This window comes from Podarcis muralis, chromosome 14 (assembly GCF_964188315.1).
Source record: "Podarcis muralis chromosome 14, rPodMur119.hap1.1, whole genome shotgun sequence".
In the NCBI taxonomy this organism is placed as follows: Eukaryota; Metazoa; Chordata; class Lepidosauria; order Squamata; family Lacertidae; genus Podarcis; species Podarcis muralis.
In genome coordinates this window covers 50,014,275-50,038,333 of record NC_135668.1, presented here as the reverse complement: position 1 = coordinate 50,038,333, position 24,059 = coordinate 50,014,275, and the positions used below count along the sequence as shown (strand labels likewise).

Genomic DNA, 24,059 nt, shown 5'->3' with positions numbered 1-24,059 from the left:
GCATTGTGAGAAATGACGCTTTTTATCGTGTTTATTATTTTTGCAAGCTTTGAGGCTTTTTGTTTTGTTCCCTACAATCAAATTTAAGGAATCAATAAATTTCCCAGCAATTGCAGATTGAATGTTTGTTGCGCAATGCATGCTCAAGGCCTCAGATGCCTGGGGTCTAGAAGAACGGAAGAGTCCGCAGGATCAGGCCAGTGGCCCACCTAGTCCAGCGGTGTCCTGTTCTCACAGTGACCAGCTGATGGGAAACTCGAGCCCAAGAGCCCTCCTGTGGTTTCCAGTAGCTGTTTTTCGAGCACAATTCAAAGTATTGGTGCCGACCTTTCAAGCCCTAAACGGCCTTGGCCCAGTATACCTGAAGGAGCGTCTCCACCCCCATTGTTCAGCCCGGACACTGAGGTCCCGCGCCGAGGGCCTTCTGGCGGTTCCCTCGCTGCGAGAAGCCAAGTTACAGGGAACCAGGCAGAGGGCCTTCTCGGTAGTGGCACCTGCCCTGTGGAACGCCCTCCCCTCAGATGCCAAAGAGAAAAACAACTACCAGACTTTTAGAAGACATCTGAAGGCAGCCCTGTTTAGGGAAGCTTTTAATGTTTAATAGATTATTGTATGTTAATATTCTGTTGAAAGCTGCCCAGAGTGTCTGGGGGAACCCAGCCAGATGGGCGGGGTATAAATAATTATTTATTATTATTATTATTATTATTATTATTATTATTATTATTATTATTATTATTATTTCAGAAGCATTGCTGCAAATGAGCATGGAGGCCTGGCCAACTTCCATGGGTGGTCTAATGCTCCACGAATCTGTCTAGTCCTCTTTTAGAGCCACCTGGGTTGTTGGCCACCACTGCCTCATGTTGCAAGGAGTTCCGTAGTTTAACTCTGCACTGCCACCTTGCGTGGGCCCTGTTGCTCCTTGGAAAAGAAGAATGCTGCAGTTTGTATGATTTAAGCAGGCCGTGCATTTGACACAAAGTTTTGTGGTTTGTTTTTTTATTAGTTTAAAATACAAACATACAACGAAGATAGGTATAACAAAGTTAAATACCGAAATAAATAAAGAAAAAAACATCACAACGTAAAAACAAAAAAATTGAAAAAAAAGAAAAGAAAACCAAAGCTTTATACAACATCATGTCTATCAAATAAAAGTTTTTTGCAAGTTTTATTTCATGTTTTATTTTACTTTATTTCATAAAGCAGGCCACACACACACACCCCGATTCATAGAAGGGACCCTAGGGTCATCTAGTCCAACCCCCTGCGATGCAGGGATCTCACCTGAAGCACCCAAGACAGGTGACCTCATCCAACCTCTGCTTTAAAACCTCCAGGGGAGGAGAGTTCACAACCTCTGGGTTAGATAAGGTGGTGGTCTCTGGATAGTGCTGGACTCCAACTCCCATGAGCCCCTGCCAGCGTGCCCATTGGCCAAGGACAATGGGAATTGCAGTCTGTCTACACCATTGGCTTCCTTCATCTTGGCTTGTGGATATTGACTAAGCTGCATCTTGGTTTTTGAACTCTTACCTGTCATCACCCACTTATTTCTAATAGGGCTGCTTTTCTAACTTAAAGCATCTGTTGATGTATATGTAACCAAGCCGCCTAACCTTTGCATTGGGAATAAAAACAATAGTTTGGAAGAATGGTAATGATAATAAGAAGTACCACATTTCTCTTCTGATTTTCCCTTTTGAACTAGACACAAGCTGGCAGGCGAATGTGATAAAGAAGAACGAAATCACCACAAATTTTAAAAAATCAAAATCAAGTAGCAATCCATAAAAACAGCACAAGTTAATAAAAAAGTGATAATTCATAATCAGATGGGACTTATGTGTGGTCCCAGAATTCCCTTCTGCATGCAAATGGAGAGCAATTAACCCTTCTTAGAACTGTGTATAAATTTTGTTGCTTGTAATAAAATCGATCTGTGGTCTTTAATCAAGGCAGCAGATTTTAAATTAATCAGCTAATTAATTAATCAGTGTTTTTTAAATTAATCGAGCGATTTTAAAAAGAAAAAAATAGGGTTCAAATCTAACTTGTCCCCCCATACCAGATATTATAGAAATATAGCCTCTGAAAGGACATGTACCGTATGTTGTGTTGCTGGTGGCAACAAATTTGTGGCTGGCCGAAAAAAGCCGGCCACAACTCTTTTAGACTATTAACGTGGTGGATGGACTAAGTAACGCAACCCTGTTTGTTTGGTTTTCTTAATTTCTTCTTTCCCACCACGAGACCTAGAACCTTAAAAATACAGTTTCAGAAGACTTTCAGGATATGAAATCCATTCTGTAGTGATCCCTCCTGGAATGTTCCCTGGTTCCCTTCTGTAGTTCATTTTTTTAAACTCCTCTTTTTATTCCAGAATACCATTTAAATCGGGCTTCCTCAACCTCGGCCCTCCAGATGTTTTGAGACTACAGTTCCCATCATCCCTGACCACTGGTCCTGCTAGCTAGGGAGCATGGGAGTTGTAGGCCAAAAACATCTGGAGGGCCGAGTTTGAGGAAGCCTGGCTTAAAACAACGACAGACTTGTTCATCCAGCCTGATCCTTGTAGCTTGTTGCTACAGTCTTTGCAGCTGGTGGCTGATTCTGGAGCTCGCTTTGTCTTGAAGGATTCGCACTAGGGTGTAATTACACAGGACTATGTGACTATTGGGTGTTTTGTTTTGTTTTTGTCACCCCTCCTTTCCACCCTTCCTTATTGGCATGTGATGCAAAGAATAGCTTTTGGAGCCTCTTGTGAGTGTACCCAAAGCCATTCTTTGTCCGCCAGCCGGTCCTGGGGGCATTGAGCAAAACGCACAGCGACTTTAATTTTTGCTTTTTTGTTTTTCTTCTTCTAATTGCCTCTGGGTTTTGGTCTTAATTCCATAAGCTGCTTGGTGAAATTAAATGCCCTTCCAGGAGAGTCTGTCTTTGCCGCTCCTGAGACTTGGCTTTTGGAGCTAATTTGGCAAATTGGGGCGGTTATGTAAGGCAGGGAACAAAAGCCGTACCTGATACCCTTTTGAAGTCATGGATACTTGTGTTTTTAATGTGGAATGAGAAAATTCCACAGGAACTGGATAGGAGTTCTTCACAGGGTTCTGTCTCTCATGGCTGAGAGCTAGTCATTAGGCTTCCCTTTTTTAAATAGAAAACCAAACTACAAGAGGCGCATTATTAATATTTGCAGTAAAATTAGTGCACCAACAGTTCACAACTTGTAGTTGGTTAGACACTGAGGTCCAACTCCGAGGGCCTTCTGGCAATTCCCTCCCTATGAGAAGTGAGGTTACAGGGAACCAGGCAGAGGGCCTTCTCGGTGGTGGCGCCCGCCCTATGGAACACCCTCCCAGCAGATGTCAAGGAGATAAACAACTATCTGACTTTTGGAAGACATCTGAAGGAAGCCCTGTTTAGGGAAGTTTTGACTGTTTGATGTTTTATCATGTTTTTAATATTCTGTTGGGGGCCGCCCAGAGTGGCTGGGAAAACCCAGCCAGATGGGCAGGGTATACGGTAAATACTGTGGTACCTCAGGTTACAGATGCTTCAGGTTACAGACTCCGCTAACCCAGAACTTTGCTTCAGGATGAGAACAGAAATCGTGCGGCGGCAGCGGGAGGCCCCATTAGCTAAAGTGGTGCTTCAGGTTAAGAACAGTTTCAGGTTAAGAACGGACCTCCAGAACGAATTAAGTTCTTAACCCGAGGTACCACTGTAATAAATTATCATTATCATTATCACTAAAAAGGAGGGTTCTCTTGGCTCCAGCATTGACACTGAGGGATCAAGTGGCCTTGGTATCTAGGAGTCCCTGTTTCCAGCTGTTTCTTAATTTCTGGGTCATGGGTTTGAGCCTCACATAGGGCAAGAGGTTCTGGCATTGCAGGGGGTTGGACTAGAGAACACCCCCCCCCAGGGCCCCTTTCCAGCAGTACAATTCTATCGTTCTATGAAATGCTTGGTACAACAGCCCTTAGCATTGGTGGGGTTGTGAAAGATGCGATTGCATTTGTATCCTACTTTTCTCCTCCTCATTGAATCCCCGCAACAGCCTTTCAAGGTAGGTTGGGCCGAGAGGCAGGGACCAGCTTTTGAGGTCAGCTATTCAGCTTCATAGCTGGGTGGGGATTTGAACCCAGGTCTTCCACGTCCTCACTCCAAACACTCGCTGCACCACAGTGGCTCCAGAGTTGCTTTCAGAGGTTGACTGAAGGGGTATGTAATTGTGGCGTGCTCTTGGATGGGAAGAGAAGACTAAACAAGGCAACAGACCCATGCCCTCTGATGGTAAAGGTAAAGGGACTCCTGACCATTAGGTTCAGTCGTGACCAACTCTGGGGTTGCGGCGCTCATCTCGCTTTATTGGCCGAGGGAGCCTGCGTACAGCTTCCGGGTCATGTGGCCAGCATGAATAAGCTGCTTCTGACAAACCAGAGCAGTACACGGAAACGCCATTTACCTTCCCGCCGGAGTGGTACCTATTTATCTACTTGCACTGGCGTGCTTTCGAACTGCTAGGTTGGCAGGAGCTGGGACCGAGCAATGGGCGTTCACCCTGTCGCGGGGATTTGAACCACCGACCTTCTGATCGGCAAGTCCTAGGCTCGGTGGTTTAACCCACAGCGCCACCCGTGTCCCTCCTCTGACGATAGATGGCAGAAATAAGGCCACAGAAATTCTCGCTTCTCTCACACACTTTGTTAGTCTTTGGTGCACGCCTGAGCCCTCGGAGGAAAACGGCAGCAACACACAGCTTGACACACACAGATAATATGTGTGTGTGTCTCTCTCTCTCTCTCTCTCTCTCTCTCTCTGTGTGTGTGTGTGTGTGTGTGTGTGTGTAAAAGCCAACTTGTTTGTCTGGAAGCAGTTATTACTTGCTCCCAGCCGAGTGTGTAATTTGCAAACCTGAAGTGCAAGTTTTGAGGGACAGGTAGGGCAGAGGAGTAGCATAGAGGCTCCCTCCAGGGGAGCCCCAATGGATGGGACAGGACTTGGGGGAGCATAAGGAACCCCCCAGGGGGAAATCCAGGGAGGGGGTAAAAATCTCAGGGCGTGGGGGACTGGCGCACTCTTGTCACCTGATGTGACTATTATCTGTCCAGGACTTCTAAGCTGTAATAAAGGCTTGTCCTGCTTTTGGGAAGGGCCATAGCTCAGTCACAGAGCATCTGGATAGCTCAGTTGGTTAGAGCGTAGTGATGATAACGCCTTGCAGGTTCGATCCCTGCATGGGACAACTACATATTTCTGCATTGCAGGGGGTTGGAATGATCGTCGGGGTCCCTTCCAATTCTACAATTCTGTGATTCCCATTATCCGTCTCCCTTAATTGACAGAAAATTCTGGATAGATAGAAAGTGGAATAACTTTGATTTCTGTGATCTGTTTTGCATACAGAAGGCCTCAGGTTCGCTCGAGGTAGAATCATAGACTTGAACAATGGGAAGGGACCCCAGGGTCATCTAGTCCAACCCCCCTCAATGCAGGAATCTTGTACCAAACGTGGGGCTCGAACCCACGGCCCTGAAATGTAAGAGTCTCATGCTCTACCGACTGAGCACTCCCATAGGGAAGAACCCTTCCTGAAAGCCTGGACAGCTGCTGCCAGTCCGTGCAGACAGTATGGAGGCAGATGGGCCAGTAGGCAGACGAGGGTCCCTGTAAGCCAGTTGTCCTGGGTACCACATCTCTGTGTGTCGCCAGAAAGTTGGCACGTGGTGGTCAGCGTACAGGGCAGGTTGCTCTGTTTTTAGGATCAGATTTCGGACGTTCCTTTCACAGGAAGCGCTCTAGATCTCTGGTGCTTTCCCCCCGTCCTACTGCCAGGAAAACACTTTACTGGGTGGTCTTGGAATTTGCTTGCAAAGATTTGCTGCAGCAAACGGGTGTTTCTTTCCCTTCGTTGCAAAGGGACGGCTTTGATAAGAAAACTCTGATTGTGGGCACTTTTCTGCTTTATCCAACTTTATAGATAAAATTTTATGGCTGCTTTATGCAACTGCAGCCTCTGTCTTAAGGTTGCTACAGAGAGAGGTTAAGTTGACCTCCCATCTCCCAAGGGACGGGGGAATATTTGGGAGAGGTCCCAGGGCATCAGGTTCAGCTGAAAAATGCAGTGTTCTCTGTGGTGTGTAGTTAAATGGATGGATGTTACTGGGAACAGATGGATCAGTCTTATTTCCAGTCTGCGTCAGTTTTACGTGTGTTCACAAGTCTTTTCTGTCCTGTTCCCCCATCAATCTGCAAATCTTTTTTAAAAAATCCTTGCAAAAATATGCATTCAATCTCTTAATTTCTCAATATATGCATCTCTGGACACATTTGTCCCCAAATAGACAACTTTTCGCTCGTTTTGAGCAGAGAAGTGTATTGGAGAAATTCGGAGAAGTGCAAAATCCAAAGGATAATTGCATTCTGATCTGTGTCCGTAACCCAGGAGTGGTGCAAATGGGGGCAGTTTGCTTAAAATGATGGACTGAACAAAATCCCCCTCCTTCCCTCTCTAGTCACCCCTCTGTCGCTGCTGACGGCATTTGTCACTCTCCCTAGGAAGGCCCTCTTCTCATTCAGAGCATAAGAAGATCCATTCAGGATCAGATCAGAGTTCCACCAGATCTAGCATCCTACTTTCCACAGTGGTCAGTCATTTACTTCTGGAAAGTTTGCCAGCAGGGTGTGGAAACAACCACCCGCTTTCTGCCAATATTTGCCTTTCCCCTCAGGCAGCTCCTTGGACGCCTCCATTTTGGAACATTTAAAACCCAGAAGTGAATGCTCCAGTTTTCAAATGTTTTTTGGAAGCCGAACAACCGACTTCTCAGTTGCCAAACATTTTGGAACCCGAATGGGCTTCTGGAACGGATTACGTCCGACAATTGAGGTTTGACTGTAATTACTATTGATAGCCTTGCAGTCTATGCGTTTCCCTAATTAATGACAACTGAGAGCAGGCCTTCACTATACATTTAAAGCACACAACCTCACAAAGAATTGGGACAGGCTGTGAGAAAACTAGTGGGTCCAATGGTCAAGGAGGCAATTTCTGAGTATTCTGTAGAGCAGCGGTCCTCAACCCGTGGGTCCCCAGATGTTGTTGGACTACAACTCCCATCATCCCTGAGCTCTGGCCTTGCTAGCTGGGGTTAAGGGAGTTGTAGTTCAACAACAGGGACGCAGGTGGCGCTGTGGGTAAAAGCCTCAGCGCCTAGGGCTTGCCGATCGAAAGGTCGGCGGTTCGAATCCCCGCGGCGGGGTGCGCTCCCGTTGCTCGGTCCCAGCTCCTGCCAACCTAGCAGTTCAAAAGCACCCCCGGGTGCAAGTAGATAAATAGGGACCGCTTACCAGCGGGAAGGTAAACGGCGTTCCGTGTGCTGCGCTGGCTCACCAGATGCAGCTTGTCACACTGGCCACGTGACCCGCAAGTGTCTGCAGACAGCGCTGGCCCCCGGCCTCTTGAGTGAGATGGGCGCACAACCCCAGAGTCTGTCAAGACTGGCCCGTACGGGCAGGGGTACCTTTACCTTTACCTTTAGTTCAACAACCTCTGGGGACCCACAGGTTGAGAAAGGCTGCTGTAGAGGGAAGTAATGGGGCAGATGGGGTTCGGTCACCCGGGAAGGTAGCCCATCTAGGAGAAGTAAGACCTGAACTGACACTGCCCTGTGGGATATCTGAGGGAGAAGAAAAGGCTCAGGAATAAACCCTACACAAATCTGGAGTGAAGTTCTGAAGATGGTTGGGTGGCACCTTGTACGCCTCCTCCTGCGGCCAAGCTGGTGCCAAACGTCTTGCTCTGCTTTCCTTTGGACCCCATCAGTGAGGCCGAGAAGGGGGTCTTGTCGTCTGGGCAGCCCAGGACCTCCAGACACACTGCCCAGGCTGGCACCCTGGGGCGGTCACTTCGGTGCTCGTAACGCAGCAAAAACAACGCGGGAAGCAGCAGTTGCGAGCTACCGGTTTCTGCAGCCACAGCAGGCGCTGTGATTCTCCAGTGGTTTGACGACTTCACCCCCGGAGGAGCACTCCATTGTCTCTCAAGGCAGACGGGTACCAGCAATTGTAGTTTCTGGAATTAAAGTTGCTGGAAGTGGTGTTGCTCTGTGAATGGGGGAAACTGCCGTCCTCCAGGATTCTTTGGGGGAAACCATGCGCTTGAAATGTGTGTTGTCCATGCTTCAAATGCAGCGTACAGATCTGCCCGGATCCGTGAAACTGCTTCCATCTTCCTTTGTGTTGATGATTTCCCCGAGGTTAATTATTTGTTAACCTTCTGGTAGCTGGACTTGTGTTTGTGTGTTGCAGCTGTATCTGGAAAGGAGTGGAGCAGGCCCGTGGCAGAGGTTTGCTGGGGGTGAATCGCTGCTGCGAAGCACGATTACAGCTGCATGCGAGAATTCCCCATATAAGGTCAAAACAGCCTCGGAAAAATAAAAGCTTGTTTGATTCCATCAGCCCAGGGGAAAGAGAGGGGCGGGGGCTGCTTCACACATGGCTCTTTTCTCCCTCACATTATTATCCTTCTGGCTGATTTCCCCACAACCGAGAAGACAGAAGCCACCTGGAATAAAAGAGACCTGCCCCAGCTCCCGGCTCCCCGTATTTAAACTTACAAGCCTCCCCACACACCCATTTGCAGCGTGGCTGTATGCAAATACTGGACTGTGAGCAGGAGTTTTAGGGGCATTTTAAATATGGAGGGTGGCCAGACCCTTTATCCCAGGTGGCATCCATCTTTGGGGGTCAGAATGACAATTCCCTGGTTTATTTATTTTGGGGGGCACTTTGCACCTGGCTGTTGGCCAATTGTGACCAAGTGAAGATGTCTGGGCACCAGGGTGCCTCCTGACACCTCTACCATCTGGAGGTGCGTGCCTGGGGAACCTTGGATCTGGACCGTTTTCACACACTAGCAGCACATCCTGTAGAATTCCATCCCTTATATTTTATCTGTGCAATCAGAACGAATTTCAGGAACCCAAAATACGACTTTTGAACCATCTGGCGCCAAAATGGCAACAAAACATTCTGTTTTGGCGACTGCAACCCCGGTTTAAGGAGCCATTTGGCACCTAGCTTACATATCTGAGTTTCCATCGGCGGCTGCAAGTAGTTAATGAAGTCAGAGCTTCTGGAAGTGCAGACTGCTCACCTGTGAAGGAGGTTCCCTGCTGCATCCCTGTGAGTCTATGGCCTTTGTGATCGGATTGATCAGTTGCTCCTGACTTTGTATTACCCTTGCCTTGTGAGACGACTGTCCTGGTTGGCCAATTCTTGCACACTTCTTTGGGATGCGAGGGGTTGTATGACTCTAGCTTTAATTGGGCGGGCAGGAGGGCTTCTCACGCAGAGCATTGGGCAGAAGCTGGATTGGGATCTGCTGGCAGATCTCGGGGTGATTTGCATCACCTCAGCAAGAGTTCACGCAATTTGCTCAGCAGCAACAAAGCGTGTTTGCCCATCTTAACCAGCCTCCCGGGGTTCAGTCCAGTTTCTGGTATGGAAAACCAGTTCCTCACCTCAGAATAAGCTTGGAGATGCTGCTTTATTTAATTCTTAGCTCTAGCCACAGGGTCGCTGTGAGCATAAATGAAGGGCAACTCTGCAAACCCACCCCACACATTTAAAGCACCATTATACCCTTCAAACAGCCACAGCCTCCCGCAAAGGGTCTTGGGGACGCGAGTGGCGCTGTAGTCTAAACCATAGAGCCTAGGGCTTGCCGATCAGAAGGTCGGCGGTTCGAATCGCCGTGACGGGGTGAGCTCCCGTTGCTCGGTCCCTGCTCCTGCCCACCTAGCAGTTTGAAAGCACGCCAAAAGTGCAAGTAGATAAATAGGTACCACTCCAGCAGGAAGGCAAACGGCGTTTCCGTGAGCTGCTCTGGTTCACCAGAAGTGGCTTAGTCATGCTGGCCACATGACCCGGAAGCTGTACACCGGCTCCCTTGGCCAATAAAGCGAGATGAGCGCTGTCAGAGCTGCTCTCCGATCCCAGCTCACAGAGGATCACGCTAGCCAGCGTTCGCTTTATAAAAGTCTTTATTGAGTTACAGTTTCCATTTCCAAGCTGCTGCGTGCAACTCTACGTCTTATGGCTAGACCGGCGAAGCTCCGTCTGAATCTCCGCCCCTCGTACACCAACTTAATATCCTCGCCTTACTCCACCTTTTCCGCCTGACCGTCCTTCTCTGGGTCCCTCTGCCCCCCGTGGTCTCCTCCCTTCGGGACTCCTCTGACGCTGACCCCCCGGACCCTCCTGTCTCCTTGCGTCGGGCTTTAGGACCTGGCTCCCTTTCCGGGCTGCTTACTGCGCCGCCTTCCTGTGCATTTGAACTTGGCGCGCGCGCCCAGCCTTCCACTTTCCGCTTGACCGTTTCTTTGCTCCCCGATGGGGGCGTGGTCACTCCTGACTCATGCCCTCCTCCCTGCTGCGAGCTGCCAGGGCTCGATCCCTGACGTCCTTCCTCTCCACTGCGCTCTGGTGGGGACGCTGGCCCCGATTTCCAACTGCTGCCCTCTGAACCCCCGCTGGTCCCTTCCTCCTGGGGTGTCCCCCTAGGCCCCCCCTTTGCTCTGGCCACTGGCGCTCCTTTCTGTGAGTCTTCCGATTCACTGGAAAGACTCGGAGATCTCGGGTCGTCGTCATCACTCATCCTTTCTTCGGACTCCTCCCCCTCGCTCTCTGTTTCCTCCCTTACCCTCGCCTCTGCTCCTGAACCCCTGACAAGCGCGCAACCCCAGAGTCGTCTATGACTGGACCTAATGGTCAGGGGTCCCTTTACCTTTATTCCCTTCACAGAATGGTTTAACAACCGTTTCTTCTTCCCAGCAAACTTGGAACCGTAGCACTGTGAGGAGACACTTCTCTGCACCCTTAACAGACTGCAGTTCCCAGGATGCTTAGATAGGTGGAACTCACGAGTGTTAAAAGTGATTTGAGAGTGCTTTATGTGGTGTAAACTGCCTCGAACTCTTCTGAGGGCAGGGTGAAAATACAAGGATGCTGAGCAAGTTTGGGCATCCGACAGGGTTAAGTCCTCCTGGCTCTCTTTACGCTTGAGATCCGCCTGCTTCTCAGTCTACCTCTTTGCTCCCGGCTGGTCCGATTGGCTGTTTAGACTTGCTGTCTGCCTTGAGTAAACTTTACGCCTCTTTTAAAAAATGTCCCCTGGCTGAACTTGCCATCCCCGTCCATGAAATGCTGGGAAGACAGACTCTCTCTCCCTCCCTGGCCAAAAAACCCTCCCCAGATTCTGCTGCTACTTCAATTTCCACCCTATTTCATGGCTGTGTGTTCAGGTGGCTGTTCCACTTTGCAAGGAGTTGTCTATTCTGATAGTGGCTCCGCAGCTCCTGGGATACTTGGTGTAGTGGTCAGAGTGTCAGGCTAGGACCCGGGAGAGCAGGGTTTGAATCCTCCCACTTGGCTCACTGGGTGACCTGGAAAGCCAATTCTATATATCTCAGTATTGGACTGCATGCAGTAATCCTATAAGGGAGACCATTATTGATCAGGGATGGGAAAACTGGTTTACTCCTAGCTTGCCATTTTCAAATGCATCCACCTTGAAGTTAGACCCATCCTGTTCCCGCATTGATTTGTGATTTTCAGAAAAATCTGCATGAATATTTGCATCTGAATGCGCATTCTAAGCCTATTTTGATATATTATTTGGTCTGCGAACTGTGTTCAGACACCCCAGAAGCATGGGGAAAAGGTGGATAGCTTAAATTTCAATCTTCATGTTGAGCTAGGAGGGTGAGGTTAAGGCAAGCTCATCCTCTTAATTTCCAAAGATCAAATTCCTCCGACATCACTGATACTATTATCCCCAAAATTCAGAAAGTTTGCCCTTGTAGATTTAGATGGTGGTATGTACCAGGGAACCTCTGCGTAGGTTTGCGGCCAAGACAAAGTTTGAATTATCCTAACTCACTTGGTAGAGCATTAGATTCTTAATTTCAGGGTCGTGGGTTCAAGTCTCGCTTTGGGCAAAAGATTCTTGCATTGCAAGGGGGTTGGACTAGATGACCCCTGAGGTCCCTTCCAACTCTACAGTTCTAAGAATTAGCTGCGGCACACCGTAGACCTCAAAAACAGCCCAGCTAGCTGGTGTTTAAAAAGCACAGCAAGCTCTCTGCAATTTTGGTTGCTCCAGGCATGCCTTCTACAGTGGTACCTGTCAAGAAACCATTAACCTCTTGCACCAGCAAGCGCCTGGCTGTGGGAGGCCCAGCTGTGTGGGGCGAGAGCCGCATCGCTGCCACCATTTCCTCCCCTCCTCCTCCTCCTCCTTCACTTTCCCGCCTGGCATCCTTTCCAAGGTCTTCTGAGAAGCTTACTGATGATTTATACTGCTAGAAAACGCTTGTGTGTGCCTGCCTGGCTTGTCTGCCACGCTGCTCACTGAGGATTTTCAACTTGGCAAGACAAGGCGGGCCGTAGGGGGCCGTTCTTTGCACATGTAAACACAAATTGGCCATGTCCCGGGGTGGGGCGAATTCTGATGCAGGCTCCGTCTCCCTCCCACGATGCTTCGCCAGTGTGCCTTTGCTGGCATGTTGTAAATCAGGCGTCCCCAAACTAAGGCCTGTGGGCCGGATAAGGCCCGAGGGACTCTTTTATCCGGCCCGTGGCGACCCCCGCCGCCCGCTCTTACCGGCGCTGCCCTGCGTGGCCATCCACTTCCAGGTCGGAGGAGCACCGGAAATAGCTTCCCATGGGGGGAATGGGGAATAGTGTTGTATGACTGGTCGTGGACCCACGCAGAGGGACCATTTTTGTCAAGGGCTAACATAATCCTGCGCCTGCCAACCTAGCAGTTCGAAAGCACCCCTGGGTGCAAGTAGATAAATAGGGACCGCTTACTAGTGGGAAGGTAAACGGCGTTTCCGTGTGCTGTGCTGGCTCGCCAGATGCAGCTTTGTCACGCTGGCCACGTGACCCGGAAGTGTCTCTGGACAGCGCTGGCCCCCGGCCTCTTGAGTGAGATGGGCGCACAACCCTAGAGTCTGTCAAGACTGGCCCGTACAGAACTGTTGGAACCTAAGACTAAGGTACTTTCGAAAATGTATAACTTGCTGCTTAAATGGAACACTCAGGACGAGACAGTGAAATCAGCCATGATAAAATGGGCTCAGGATATTGGGTACAACATTATGTTTGAAGACTGGGAAAGGTTGTGGACCACTGGAATAAAATTCACGGCATGTAGTGCCCTGAAAGAAAACATTATGAAAATGATATATAGGTGGTACATGACCCCAGTCAAACTTGCTAAGATATATCATCTGTCTGATAACAAATGTTGGAAATGTAAGGAGGCTGAAGGGACATTCTTTCACCTCTGGTGGACTTGTCCAAAAGTGAAGGCCTTCTGGGAAATGATATATAATGAGCTAAAAAAGGTATTTAGGTATACCTTTCCCAAGAAACCAGAGGCCTTCCTACTGGGCATTGTCGGCCAGAAGGTGTTAAAGAAGGATAGAACATTTTTTATGTACGCAACTACAGCAGCAAGTATACTTATTGCAAAGCACTGGAAGACACAAGATCTACCCACGTTGGAAGAGTGGCAGATGCAATTGATGGACTATATGGAACTGGCAGAAATGACTGGCAGAATCCGAGACTTGGGAGAAGAGGCGGTGGAGGAGGACTGGAAAAAATTTAAGGACTATTTACAAAAATACTATCAGTTGTATGAATGTTAAAAACTGCACGATTTGGAAGTTTGGGCTTCAGCGATTAGATTTTTGAAACAGGAAATTAAGTTAAAAGCAAGAAAAGGATGAAATTTAAAGTATTACTAAGGGTGATTTAAGGTACAAGTAACTGACAAAGAGTATTTTAAATTTAAAACATTTGAAAGGTACAAATTAAGATGTGAAAAAAGGTAATAATTTGCTGACATTTTTATGGTAAAGAATGCATGGTAGGGGAGATGTGAGGAAGTCCGATTGGTTTTGTAAAAATATTTCTGAAATTGGAATTTTTTCTTTTTTCTGTATCTGTTTTCTTTATTTCTTCTTTGTGAAATCTATATTCTTGTTTGGGTATTTGAAAATGTAATAAAAAATATTATACCTTTACCTTTACCTTTTAACATAATCCTAGCATGTGGACAGCGGCCTTGGGAGTAGCCTATCTGATTGAAAGAAAATGATTTTTTTGTGTGAATTGCTCGTATTCCACAACCTCTGTTTGTAGTAAGCAGAAACATTACGGCCCATTTTGGTGTCGAGGGAAAATTGGCCGTCAGTACCATTAGAAAGGCGTGAGGGCACTTGTCTTGAGTGGCAGATGTTTTTTTTGGGGGGGGCAGCAGGAGAAGCCCCTCTGACTGTACTTTCCTGCCCAGGAGGACACAGTCCCCATTGCCAGCCTTGAGATGAGATTCTTCTGCCAGTCCCGTATTGCGTGGGTGGCGGGTGCAGAATCTTGTCCTTCGCCTCGGGCAGCAAAATACCTTGAGCTGCCCCTGAGATTGGCCTTTGGTTTAAAAAACATGGTGATTTCGGGTGGGGTGAGGGAAGGAGCAAAAATCAACAGTGAGTGTGTTTTGGAAAGAAAAGGCAACCCAGAATAATTTGTTTGGCAGGTGTATATAGCAATGCACTGAGATGACTATGTTGGCTAATAATAAGGTATCGTGGTGACTATTATGTCCTAGGATAGCTCAGTTGGTAGAGCTAAAAAAAGAGAGAAAAAGACTTCTGATTCTTTGTCTGTCAGCTTCCTAGACTTGGGCAAAACCCTTGCTCCCAAGTAGCATCCAGATAGTCTACTTTCCACTAACCTTTTTTTCAGACTTCAAACCCAGATACCACATATTCATTTTCCTTTTTGCACAAAAAGTCCATAAGGGGTTTCCCGTTATTAATAAAGGGCAGTGATGATTTTTCTATAACTAAACACGTCAACTTCGCCGTCTCAGCCAAATCCATTGATTTCAGTCACCATTCTTTTGTAGTAGGTAATGGCAAACCCTTCCATCTTTGTGCATTTAACAATCTTGCCGCTGTGATAATAAACATTGGTACCTTGGTTTACGAACTTAATCCGTTCCGGAAGTCCATTCTTAAATCAAGGCATCCTTTCCCATGGCAGCGGGGGGCTCAATTTACAAATGGAACACACTCAACAGTAAGCGAAACATGTTCTGCTTCCAAGGCAAAGTTCACAAACCAAAACACCTACTTCCGGGTTTGCAGCGTTCTTAATCCAAGTTGTTCATAAACTAAGCTGTTCTTAAACCAAGGTACCGCTGTATTTCAATATACGATCCCAGGAACAGTGTAGTTCTTCAAGGGCGCTGGGGGGTTGTTTGGAGACACCTATTCAAATGCCCTTTTAAAATATGTTGGGGGGATTAATGGGTTGTTCTTGCTTTTGTTTTTATTATGTATTTTAAGTTTATATATTGTGATTTTATCTTGGCAACTGCCCTGAGATCTGTGTTCTAAATTTAATATATATAAAAAAGAGAAAACAAAAAAATAAACTACAGCTCCCATCAGCTCCAACCGGCAGTGTTACACTGATGGGAGTTGTAGTCCAAAATGTCCAGGAGGACACCTGGGTGGCAAAGGCTGCTGTACAGGAAAACACTGAACATGTGAAGCATGCTCTCGTCCTTCCTCCTTATAACTTCCCCGCTTCCATTCTCCCTTCTAGCCAACCACCCTGCCCCAGGGCACCATCAACATGAACCAGTGTACGGATGTCGTGGACGGGGAAAGCCGGACCGGGCAGAAGTTCTCCCTCTGCATATTGACGCCTGAGAAGGAACACTTCATCCGAGCGGAGAACAAGGAGATCATCAGCGGGTGAGTTGGCAGCAGAGAAGGCAGGAATCGAGAGAGGCCACGGCATGCAGCAAAATTCTCATTTCACTGCTGGAGCAAGAGGGTCAGGGGTTCAAGGAGGGGCCGTTTCTGCACCTCATGATGCTGAGCGCCCTTTGTGGTGTGCTGGGGACCCCCACATTTTGACTTTCTCATCCTTGGTTTGTTCCAGGTGCCTTGTGGGATGTTTGGGCGATGTCGCCCTCTTCAGGCAAAGGAGGGGATAAGAATGTGCAATGTTGGCCTCTGCGATTGGCTGTCAGTCTGAAGCCTCTGGATTGGCTGGGCCTTGCGCAAATATTGGGAGCTTGGCCTCCTGCGCTTGCCTAGTCAACAGCTAACACCCTAGTCACCCCTCCACCCCAAGTCTTTCCAAATGTCGTTGAACCCAGAAAATCATATATTTGTATCAGGGGATGGAATTGCACACCAATTCCACACCAATGTGGGACATTGTATGAATATATATTTTAAAGAATCATCATTCCTATTGCAACTCCGGCAGCTGGGTAGCCCTTTCCTGAACAAACATAGACGATTCCAATAAATTATATAAGTTTTTGTTGTATGAGTCTTAGTCTAAGGTCCAGAGACACGCTTGTTATACAACTTAGCACAGTTTCCCATTGCTTGGTCGATATCGACTTAGGGTTGCCAAAGTCTGCTGGGTGCTAACACTTAGTAGGCCCTGTTCCCCACACACACTGGCTTGACCATGGCCTCCACCTGCTCTTCAAAAGTCCCAGCAGTTCTGCAGGGAGTCGTTTGCTTCTGGGAATGTCGCACACAAGCCCATCTTATTGCAGTTCCGGCACTCTCTCTCCTCGGCCTTTTCTGGTTCTGACTTGGTCTCTGTTCCCCTGCTGTCCCCTCTCCCTGTGTACACAGCTGCTCTTCCTCTCTTTCCCAAGGAGGACTGACCTTTGGAAGGAAATTGAAATGAAATACTCCTCCTCCTCCTCCTCCTCCTCCTCCTCCTCTGTTCCCTGCAGCCTACTTCCCGGGGCCTCGCAATTTGGCAAACGCTGAACGGTTAGGCGTCTGAATAGGGAGATCGCCCTTCGAGGTGCAAATCCATCCGTCTGCCTAGGCCAGACATAGGCAAACTCGGCCCTCCAGATGTTTTGAGACTACAACTCCCATCATCCCTGACCACTGGTCCTGTTAGCTAGGGATGATGGGAGTTGTAATCCCAAAATATCTGGAGGGCCAAGTTTGCCTATGCCTGGCCTAGGCCTAAAATCTCAGCCTGTCTCCCTCCAGAGCAGTTTCTTCGCCCAAATTCTGAGCAGTGAAGCACACTTGCTTTTTCTGAGCTGGTAATGTGCTCCTGAAAGGATCTACTTTCAGAGGCAGTTAAATGTACGTTCCTTTGCAGATGTTCCCCACCCTAAAGTTTACGTTCTTACGAAGGCTCTGGGTTAGCCTGCTTTTAAAATCGAGGTGGGCGTGGATCACTGAGGACTAGGATCATTTCCAGTCCCGAGCCCACGGCAGGCTAGAATCCTTATGCAAAGATGTCTTGAGCTCAGCAGGTCTGCATGGAGCGGAAGTGGCAAACCTGAATTGCCCTGAGCTGCAGCCGGCTAGCCGCTTTCGTTCTATTTTTTTGCCTCTTAAACCTGCAAATCCTGAAATAGGCATTAAAACAAAAGGGGGGAGGAAGATTGAAATGAGCACAACAGACAGGGAGAGGCAGAATCCAGGCTGCGGAATTGGACCTGACCTGTTGAACAGGATTTGCTTGTTTCCTCCGTCTCCCTGTCACAGCTGTCCTGCCCAAGTCGGGCTTGATCTGCGGGAATTAATTGTTCCCTGAATTTCTTGCCTGTCTCTCTTGCTGGGGCCAGAGTGCTCCAGCCGCCTGCAACCCCTTTCTTGGAGAAATGCTTCATGCCTAAAGAAATGTTCAGACTCTTGTACGGTTTGGGGAGATCTGGTTCTGTCAAAACTGGGGTTAACAGGGGCAAATTGGCCGGCCACATGACCTTAGAAACTGAACTGGCGTCCGTTTTGTTCCTTTGAGGAGTTATCCGTCACAGAGCTCCCTGCTCTGAGTCACGACGAGATTTTTATGTGCTTTATGGACTGCTTTTAAGCTATTTAAAGCTTGCTGGAATGCTGCCAGAGTGGAGGGCAAATTGGCCACATCCACACAACACATTTAAAGCACTATCATACCACTTTCGGCAGAATTCTGGCAGCTGCATCCTGAGAGTTCTTAAGAGGTTCCCTGCACAAAACTACAACTCCCAGCATTCCCTGGGAAGAAGGATTGACGATTAACACAGTCTGATAATTGAAGCTCTGTGAAGGGAACAGGGGCCTCGCAGCAGCCTCTCTGCATCTTTAACAAACTACAGTTCCCAGGATTCTTTGGGGGAAGCCAGGACTCGAATGCTTTGCATCTGGCCTGAGCCTCACCGATTCTAGGAATTCTGCTGCTGGCAGTTAAGAGAATGAGCCCAGAGCAAAGTCTGTGGTCCTAAACAGTGTTAGAAACTCAGATATATAAGCTCATCGCCAAAGGGCAGCTTAAGTCTGGGATATGTTTGCCACAATGGTATGTCTAGGCATGGATTGCCAGCTCAAATTGTCAGAAACTGGTATCGCGATCTGAGTGCCGTGCCAGTTTCAGGCAATTTATCAATATATCGCCCATCTGTAGTGTCAGGATCAGTCTCCAGCATCTCCAGAAACCCTGGGGTCAGTGTTGACAACTGAGTTAGATGGACCCAGTGGTTTCACTCTGTCTTAGTCGACTTTCTGTTCACCCTGGGAAGGGAGGCAGAGAGCAGTTGCTCCCTCCTAAGTGAGCCGTCTCAGGGGCTGTTGGCGCAATTCAAAGTGTTGGTGTTGACCTTTAAAGCCCTAAACGGCCTCAGCCCAGTATACCTGAAGGAGCGTCTCCACCCCCCATCATTCTGCCCGGACACTGAGGTCCAGCTCTGAGGACCTTCTGGCAGTTCCCTCACTGCGAGAAGCGAAGTTACAGGGAACCAGGCAGAGGGCCTTCTTGGTAGTGGTGTCCACCTTGTGAAACACTCTCCTATCAGATGTCAGGGAAATAAACAACTATCTGGCTTTCTGAAGACATCTGAAGGCAGCCCTGTTTAGGGAAGTTTTTAATGTTTGATGTTTTATCGTGTTTTTAATATTCTGTTGGGAGCCGCCCAGAGTGGCTGGGGAAACCCATCTGGATGGGTAGTGTAGTAATAATAATAATAATAATAATAATAATAATAATAATAATAATAATAATAAAGGTAAAGGGATTCCTGACCATTAGGTCCAGTTGTGACCGACTCTGGGGTTGCGGCACTCATCTCGCTTTATTGGCCGATGGAGCCGGCGTACAGCTTCCGGGTCATGCGGCCAGCATGACTAAGCCACTTCTGGCGAACCAGAGCAGCACACGGAAACACCATTTACCTTCCCGCCGGAGCGGTACCTATTTATCTACTTGCACTTTGACATGCTTTCGAACTGCTAGGTTGGGAGGAGCAGGGACCGAGCAACGGGAGCTCACACCCCCCCCCCCCGTCAGGGGGACACGGGGATTCGAACCGCCGACCTTCTGACCAGCAAGTCCTAGGCTCTGTGGTTTAACCCACAGCGCCACCCGCGTCCCAATAATAATAATAATAATACGTTGTTGAAAAACCACTGGATTTCCAACAGCTTGAGTTCTGAGATCAGGCTGCTTCTGTCATGCTCCTCATGTGAAATTCTCCTCCCTGCCCTCCGTTGAGGTTGGAGTGGGTTCCTGTTTGGCAACACGACGTCCATCTGTCTTAGGTTTGCGGCTGCTGGCTTGGGGGTGGTGGTGGTGTGGGAATTCGGGGTGGTTATTATTACGATTATACGCTGTCTCCCGTGCCCTTGCTGCCTCTTGAGAAGCTTGCGCCTGGGAGCTTGTGCAGTTCAGAGTCACTAGAGAGAGAGAGGCAGGCTTTTATTTTCACGGTGGTGTTGAATAAACTCCTGAAAAGTAGAAGCTTAGCCCTGGAGTACAGAGACGCCACCCCATGCACAAACAGTGCACCCTGTGCTTGTGTGTGTGTGTTAGAACGGAGATTAGAATCCACCCCCCCGCTTGGGAGGGGAAGAGAAGGCATTCTCATTGAGCAGGGTTTTGGGGTGGGGAAGGGGGCACAGTTATTCCTCTGCTTGCACCAGTGCCCACGTTGTTGCTGTCTGCACAGAGAAGATTTGAGGAGTAATGGGAAAAGTTGTAGCTCAGAGGTAGAGCATCCATTTAGCGTGCAGAAGGTCGCAGGTTCAATCCCCGGTGTGGTGGTGGTGGTGGTGTTGATGTTGTTAGGGTTTGCAATCGTAGAAGAATTGGGAGGGACCATGAGAGTCTTCTGTTCCAACTCTGTGCAATGCAGGAATCTTTTGCCCAACATGGAGCTCGAACCCCTGACCCTGAGATTAAGAGCCTCATGCTCTATTGTCTAAGCCAGTGTTTCCCAACCTTTTTTGGGCAAAGGCACACTTGTGTCATGAAAAAAATCTCGAGGCACACCACCATGCCAGATGGGGAAAGGTCACTTTTTACTTATGTAAAAAAAAATAAAAAAAATAGTAACAGCATAGAAGGTAATGGTAGATGACTGTTAGGGTCTCCCCCCAAATGCAGAATTCTATTAATATCTTCCTTAGCGAGCCGCGTTAACCCCTGTAATGCTTTCTATAGAGTAAGCATAGGGGACACTGGGGGATGTGGAACCAAGGGGGCAGTGGGCCAAAAGAGTTCGGGATCTACTGCTTTAAACAGAAATAAGAGCCAGTGGGTTCTTCCTTTTTTAAAGTATCGTTTCAGCGGGGACAGCAGTCCGGATTTCCAAAAAGCGGCGCTTTTTTGCATCTGAGCAAAGAAGAGAGAGAGGGGAAAAAAGAGAGAGAGATTGATTTGTGGCTGCGCAAAGGGGGGAGGAGCCCAGGAGTAAAAGTAGGAAGGACGAAGGGAGGGGAAAGGAAAGTTAATAGAAGGAAAGGCGGGTGGGAGAGAAAGAGAAAGAAAGAGGGAAGGAAGGGGGGAAGAGAAGTGGAAAGGAGGGAGACCGAGGCGGGGGAGAAGCGTCTGGAGAGTTGCTCCGAAGTTTGGGGGGCCGCGGGGGTGGGCGCGCGTCCCAGGAGGCGGAGGCCAGCCCGGGCTGGGAGCCGCGCCGCGGCCCGGGGGCGGTAGGCGGACCGCGGCTCCTAGGATGTGGAAAGGGGACGGCGGCGCAGGGGGAGGAGAGCGGGCCGGAGGCGGGCGAGGGGGGCCGCGATCCCGCGTGCCGCGAACATGGCCTCCTTCCCCGCGGGCCCCGCCGAGCCCCCCGGCCGGGGAGGGCGGCGCGCCCCCGCCGCCGGAGGAGAGCAGAGGCAGGAGGAGGAGGACGAAGGCGCTGCCGAGGAGGCGCGCCAACTTCTGCCAACTTCGGCGCCCGCCCCGTCGCCGCAGGCTCCTCCCGGCCGAGAGCCAGAGGACGGCGGCGGAGCAGGAGGAGGAGGATCAGGTTTGGCGACGGCTGCTGCGTCCTCTCCAAGCGCGGGGCTGGCCTCCGCCGCGCCCGATCCTCCGCGCTCGCCCGCTTCTCGGCGGAGCAGGTCTCGTGCGGGTGCGAGGCGCTGCTGCAGGCGGGCGACCCCGGCCGGCTGGGCCGCTTCCTGGGCTCGCTGCCACCCGACGCCGAGGCGCCGTGCGACTCGCCCGCCTCCCTCCCACGGCACACCAGGCAACGTCTCGCGGCACAGTAGTGTGCCGCGGAACACCGGTTGGGAAACACTGGTCTAAGCTATTGCTCTGCTGGAAAACGGTACCTGATTCATAGAGGGCAGTGGAACATATAAGACCATCCTTTTCATAACCTACAAGCCCCCATAGTCTAGCGTTGTCCATTCTGATGAGCCATACCTTTCCAACCCTTAGAGAGGCCTCCCCTCCTTTGAACTGCAGATGTTTGGAAATGGACTTGGGACAATTTGCATGCAAGTTGTGTACCCTGCCACCACATTATATCCTGTCCCCCAGAGCAATAGCTGCCTGGATGTCTCCAACGTAAGGGGGACTGTGTGTGTATGTGTGTATGTGATTTGAACACAGAGCCATGGCAAGACTCTTATGTTGTTTTCCCTCAAGTCAGATTTCCTGGTTAGTCCATTGACTTAAAATTGCAAATGTTAAAAGCATTGGGAATACCGCTTCCGCCCCCTCCGATCTACCCTGGTGTTGCACAAGCCCAATACAGTGGTACCTTGGTTTACAAACTTAATCTGTTCCGAAAGTCCGTTCTTAAACCAAAACCGTTCTTAAACCGAGGCACACTTTCCCTAATGAGGCCTTCCGCCGCCAGTGCCCTCTCACCGTTCGGATTCCGTTCTTAGACCGAGGTAAAGTTCTCAAACCAAGGTAAAGACCAAGGTAAAGTTCTGGTTTTGCGGAGTTTGTAAAACAAATCGTTCTTAAACCGGTCTGTCTTAAACCAAGGTACTACTGTAAACCATCTCTTTCTTTAATAGATGCTTGTAGCCAGTCAGCCAACCTGCTCCACGAAAGGGGGGAACCACTGCCAGTCTCACCTGGCTCTCGGAGCCTTTTCCGGATGCTTCCCGTGACACGATTCCTAACTTTCCTCTCTTTCCTCTTTCCTCCAGGTGGCTGGAGATGCTGGTTGTCTACCCAAGGACGAACAAGCAGAACCAGAAAAAGAAGAGGAAAGTGGAGCCCCCGACTCCACAGGTAAATCGGTAGGAAGGGGGAAGTGAACCCCATCCGTTACGGTTAGCAAGATATGGGACTCCCTTTGAAAAGCACGCCTCTGAAACGAAAGCAGCTTTTCACAGCTTGCTCATGGCTTTGCAGCACTCATCGTTTCTTTTTCTTTTTTTACCAATTTTTAAAAATTGATTTCCCAAATCTTATCAAATCGGCCACAAATTAAGACAGATTTAATACCGTTTTTTCCAAAAATAGGTTTCCCGCACTCCATTCTTGATGCGTCTAAGGTTTCCTCTTGTCAATGCTTTATTTTCCTAGTTGCTTCTAGTTCACTTTCCATTCCTTACAATTCACCTTATATCATATTGGCCCGAATATAAGCCGCACCCGCAAATAAGCCTCACCTTTAAAATTCAAGGGGGGGGGGGCGGGAGACAATACCTGAATATAAGCTGCTCCCTTAAAATTCCGCAGGCACTCACACCCATAAATGGCAAATGTAGAAGAAAATCCGAAAGTGATATCATAAAAGCCCATTTTTGTAAGGTCGCAAATTTAAGCCGCACTTTAACTTTTCACCGTCAGAATTTGGGGGGGAAAGTGTGACTTATATTCAGGCCTATACGTTATTGCAGTAGTTTTTGTTTTTTTGTTATTTTAAAACTTATTTATCCTTATCCGTCAGCTATCCACTTGCCAATTCCTGCACGTATAATCTTTTAACATTTGCAATAATAATAATAATAATAAATTTTTATTTATATCCCACCCTCCCCAGCCGAAGCTGGGCTCAGGGCGGCTAACAACAATCAAAATAGTCCGACATTCTAAAAACATTCATTATAAAATTAATTAAATCAAATTAAAATCAAATTAATGGCAACCATCAAGCAAAATTCTGTGCAGATTGCCGATTGCCAGAGGAGGGGGTCAGGCTGCGCCCTGACCAAAGGCCTGGTGGAACAGCTCTGTCTTGCAGGCCCTGCAGAAGGATGTCAGGTCCTGCAGGGCCCTAGTCTCTTGTGACAGAGCGTTCCACCAGATTGGAGCCGCGGCCGAGAAGGCCCTGGCTCTAGTTGAGGCCAGCCTAACCTCTCTGTGGCCTGGGATCTTTAGGGTGTTTTTATTTTTATTTGCAGACCGTAAATTTCTCTGTGGGACATACCAGGAGAGGCGGTCCCGTAGGTACGAGGGTCCTAGGCCGTATAGGGCTTTAAAGGTTAAAACCAGCACCTTAAACCTGATCCTGTACTCCACCGGGAGCCAGGGCAGCTGGTATAATACTGGATGGATATGATCTCGCAGCGAGGACCCCATAAGGAGTCTCGCCGCGGCATTCTGCACCTGCTGGAGTCTTGCGCTCATCTTTTCAAGCGAGAAAGAAAGTGGGGTCAGGAAGGAGCACCCCAGAACCACATTCTGCGCTTTCCCTGTGGAAGTGTAGGACTTTGCCTTAGCCTGAGTCCTGCCTCTCGCTTGAGGAAGAA

At 48.9% G+C, this 24,059-nt stretch overlaps 2 protein-coding genes across 10 annotated transcripts in view; both read left to right on the top strand.

The window, feature by feature from the left end:
• LOC114584598 (cytochrome P450 2W1-like) overlaps positions 1-20,494 on the top strand; it is a 124,167-nt gene extending 103,673 nt beyond the window's left edge. The window contains exon 10 of the mRNA XM_077918694.1: positions 20,326-20,494. Within this exon, the coding sequence (XP_077774820.1) occupies positions 20,326-20,479 (154 nt within the window). The 3' untranslated portion in view covers positions 20,480-20,494. The remainder of the gene's footprint in view (positions 1-20,325) is intronic.
• The window catches only part of MPRIP (myosin phosphatase Rho interacting protein), a 161,814-nt gene that overhangs the window by 65,198 nt on the left and 72,557 nt on the right, over positions 1-24,059 (top strand). For all 9 annotated transcript variants that reach the window (XM_077918691.1, XM_028705639.2, XM_028705642.2 and 6 more), the window contains exons 4-5: positions 15,694-15,845; positions 22,509-22,593. In XM_077918691.1, the coding sequence (XP_077774817.1) occupies positions 15,694-15,845; positions 22,509-22,593 (237 nt within the window). The remainder of the gene's footprint in view (positions 1-15,693; positions 15,846-22,508; positions 22,594-24,059) is intronic.